We start from the raw sequence: 3671 nt of genomic DNA on the forward strand, positions 1-3671 counted from the left end.
GGGTTTTATATATATATATATATATATATAGATAAGTGTGTGTGTGTGTATGTGTATGTTTGTACTGGTGGGGACGCTTGTGTTTATAAATGGAAATAAAATATTCAATACATAAAGTGGAGTTTATATATTTCACCAGAAGCTGAAGTTTCTTGAATCATTATACAGTTTCACATTTACAAATATCCAAACAATTCAATCATTTTGAATAATTGGGAACATGAAAGTCAGAGGTAACAGTTCAAGATGTTTCAGTTTCCACAATATATCCTCCTCCTCCTCATCATCATCATTTCATGTCCGTGTTCCATGCTAGCATGAGTGGGATGGTACCACAAGAGCTGGCCAGGCCGAAGCCTGCACCAGACCTCTGTGACTGTTTTGGTAGGATTTGCAGAAATTACAGTGACTCAATGGCCAAAAGTTTCATACACCGATGAGTGTCCATGCATGAAACTCTTGGCCTTGAGCCACTCTGTAACTTCAGTTGATTAATATTATATATATTTATGTTTTGAGTTCTAGTTTCCTGTTAGTATCACGAACAAATATATGTATGCAAGAATGTACATATGTACAATATTTATAGAAAGTAAGTAGTAAAACAAATTTAGACAACCTTAAATATTAATAAAAATAAAAGTGAAGGAAATGATCATAGAACACTCAATCATTATTTGGTAAGTAACTCCTCCTTTTGAACTCAACATCAATTGATGCTATATTTTGTAGGCATAGTAAATTCAATAGTAACACTATGTAGTTATGTGTACACATACACTTATATATCTATGTGTGTATGCATACACATAGCTACTTGGATGGTAGTTCATTAAGAATATACTTTTTCTCATGTAATTTCTGTATACCATAATCTTGGCATGTGTTTCTAAGGTGAGTGAGCTGTGTTACCATTATTGTTGCTGCTGGGGGACTTTTAATTTTTTTCAGTAGTCTCTCTTAAATGTGACAAACAGATCTCTGTGGGTAAGAAGTAAGATGGTTGCTGTGGGTACCCTACTGAGCATATGGTACAAAAGAGTTTAAACAATCAAACAAAAGTCTGCTGACATTTCTTTCTGTGAGCAGCCTGTCTCTATTGGGGGACACACAGGTCTAAAAATTTCACACTTCAAATGTGTGGTCCCACTTCTAGTAACAGTAGGGAGTCAACTGGGGGAGGTGATTTTTGGTAGCTAGATTGAGCAAGGTGATTAAAAGGTAAAGTAAATGAAGAAAGTGTAGGCTCATACACAAAAATAAACATTACAAAAATTTGGAATTTCTCAAATTGGATAAAACAAAATAAATAAAGTACTTCTGCAGAATATAGAGAAAACAAATTTGAAGATTGTCGTTGACTAAGAGACTGAAATTGTACTGATTGGAGCATTGTTTTGTGAAGAAGCAAGAGAAGCTAAGTCATCAAAGTTGGAGCTACTGGCGACACTGGGAGATGCTGCAAGTTCTGTACCTCGGTCTTCCATAGCTTGGTAATCAACACTGATCTTAGAATCCAGGTATTTGATTCCACTGAAAAATATAGAGAAATACAAGAAAGAAAAGACTTCAGAAATAAATAGCAATCTGTAGCTGTACCCAGCCTTGCTGGGGTCTATTAGTACATAAAATGTATACAATTTTATGAATTCATTATACTTTGGATAAAATGATTTAAAAAAGATGCCAACAATCTTCAATTAGTCTAGGAGAGCTAATGCATTTAGAATTTTTAACATTCTGCTTATCTAGAATATGATCCAAGTTGAGTGATATAAAAATGAACAAAAAACAAATACAGAACTGGAAATAAAATTTTACTATTAAAATTTTCTTCTGTAGAAAACATGCTTTCTTCCTCCCCATTCTGAATGTTCAACTAATTTGTATAATTACACTAAATGAGTTATTTTCCTAAAAATTCAGTAAGATTTTCTCATTTCTGTTGCAATACCACAGGGCATACAGTATACTATGTTCTTATGTTTTCTGTCATGAGCTAAAAAGAAAAAAAAAACATTCAGAAAAAGTCACACAATCTATGACCTTCACAATCTCTTCACAAGATTTCAGCTACGTTAGGGATCAAACTGTAGGCTACAATTTGGAACACCTATCCATCATCATTGCCATCAACATCAGCTGCACCTGGCTTCCAATGCTGGCATGGGTTTGATGGTTTATCAGGGCCTGATAAGTCAGAAGACTGCTTATGCACCAATGCCTACTTTGGCATGGTTTCTAATACCTGGTGTCCTTCCTAACACCAGCCATTGTGTGGCATGTACCGAGTGCTTTTTTCATGATAGCAGCACTAGTGATGATCGTTGCATAACTTGCAAGATGAAAGACCCAGTGGAGCCTAGAGGGAACAGAAGAGAGAATGGGTGATGATTCTAAGCAGAGCCATAAGGGAACGGTAAGTAAGAAGGGGGGGAGCTGAAGGAGTATGGCAGGGAACAGGAGAGAGTGAATGGATTAATTGAGAAAAAGGGAGGGATAAAGTTGAAAAAGAGATGGAGTGAGTTGTGTAAAGTAGAGTTTAGGGTTGTTTATCATTAGAGGGGGTAAGAATGGACAGAAGGTGTGAAAGGAGGGGAACAGAAAGGGAGTAATAGATTAGGGTAGGGAAGGATCCTGAGAGAGTCAATAAAGAATAAAGAGATATGGTTATAGCAGTAGGTCAGAGAGGGAAAGGTGAGAACAGCGGGTGCTGAGGGAGTTCATATACAAATAAGACAATGAGGCTGGTGGAATGAGAAATGAGAGAGTAACATTTATAACTTTAGCAAGATAAAGTGAAAGTGAACTGAATTAATTTCAAATGAGATCATTAGTTCAAATGAGATAATTAATTCAGTGGAGCAGCTGTTATATCAACAGGGATACACATACAACAATATTACACTAAAACCTTGGTTTTTGTCCCAATCATTGAACTAAAATCAAGTTATGTTAAACCTAGTTAGGACTGAGAAAGGAGATCACTTGGAATCCTTTAAATTTTTTTTTATTTGTTGCTTAGTCAAAAGGAAAGGAAGTGCCCATGATGTTTTTAACCTCAAAGACTAGAGAGAGATAGAGAGGGAGAGAGAGAGAGAGAGAGTGATAGAGAGAGAGAGTGATAGAGAGAAAGAGATAGAGAGTGATAGAGAGAGAGAAGATATCTTCAACTAGAAACTTGGCCAAAAAGCTTGCAACAGAGTGGACTTTGTCAAATGCACCCAAAGGCCAAGTGTTAAACCAAATGCTATAAACAGCCAAAAATGTTCACCTCTGAAAGGTCGCTTGATCTGATAGAAATAGCAGACAAATCTCCCTCAAATCACATCCCACTGCCTTATAAAAGACAAAAGCACATTGGATAATGGAGTCCTACATCATCATCATCATCGTCGTTTAACGTCCGCTTTCCATGCTAGCATGGGTTGGACGATTTGACTGAGGACTGGTGAAACCGGATGGCAACACCAGGCTCCAATCTAATTTGGCAGAGTTTCTACAGCTGGATGCCCTTCCTAACGCCAACCACTCAGAGAGTGTAGTGGGTGCTTTTACGTGTCACCCGCACGAAAACGGCCACGCTCGAAATGGTGTCTTTTATGTGCCACCCGCACAAGCCAGTCCAGGGGCACTGGCAACGATCTCACTCGAAAATCCTACGGGAGCCA

At 37.5% G+C, this 3671-nt stretch overlaps 1 protein-coding gene across 1 annotated transcript in view; it reads right to left on the reverse strand.

Annotated features, from left to right (window-relative positions):
• Window positions 1–6: 6 nt before the first annotated feature.
• Window positions 7–3671, reverse strand: part of LOC106873029 (solute carrier family 46 member 3) — a 61707-nt gene continuing 58042 nt past the window's right edge. Inside the window, exon 4 of the mRNA XM_014920233.2 lies at window positions 7–1533. Within this exon, the coding sequence (XP_014775719.1) occupies window positions 1362–1533 (172 nt within the window). The 3' untranslated portion in view covers window positions 7–1361. The remainder of the gene's footprint in view (window positions 1534–3671) is intronic.

Source organism: Octopus bimaculoides, chromosome 1 (assembly GCF_001194135.2).
Source record: "Octopus bimaculoides isolate UCB-OBI-ISO-001 chromosome 1, ASM119413v2, whole genome shotgun sequence".
Classification (NCBI taxonomy): Eukaryota; Metazoa; Mollusca; class Cephalopoda; order Octopoda; family Octopodidae; genus Octopus; species Octopus bimaculoides.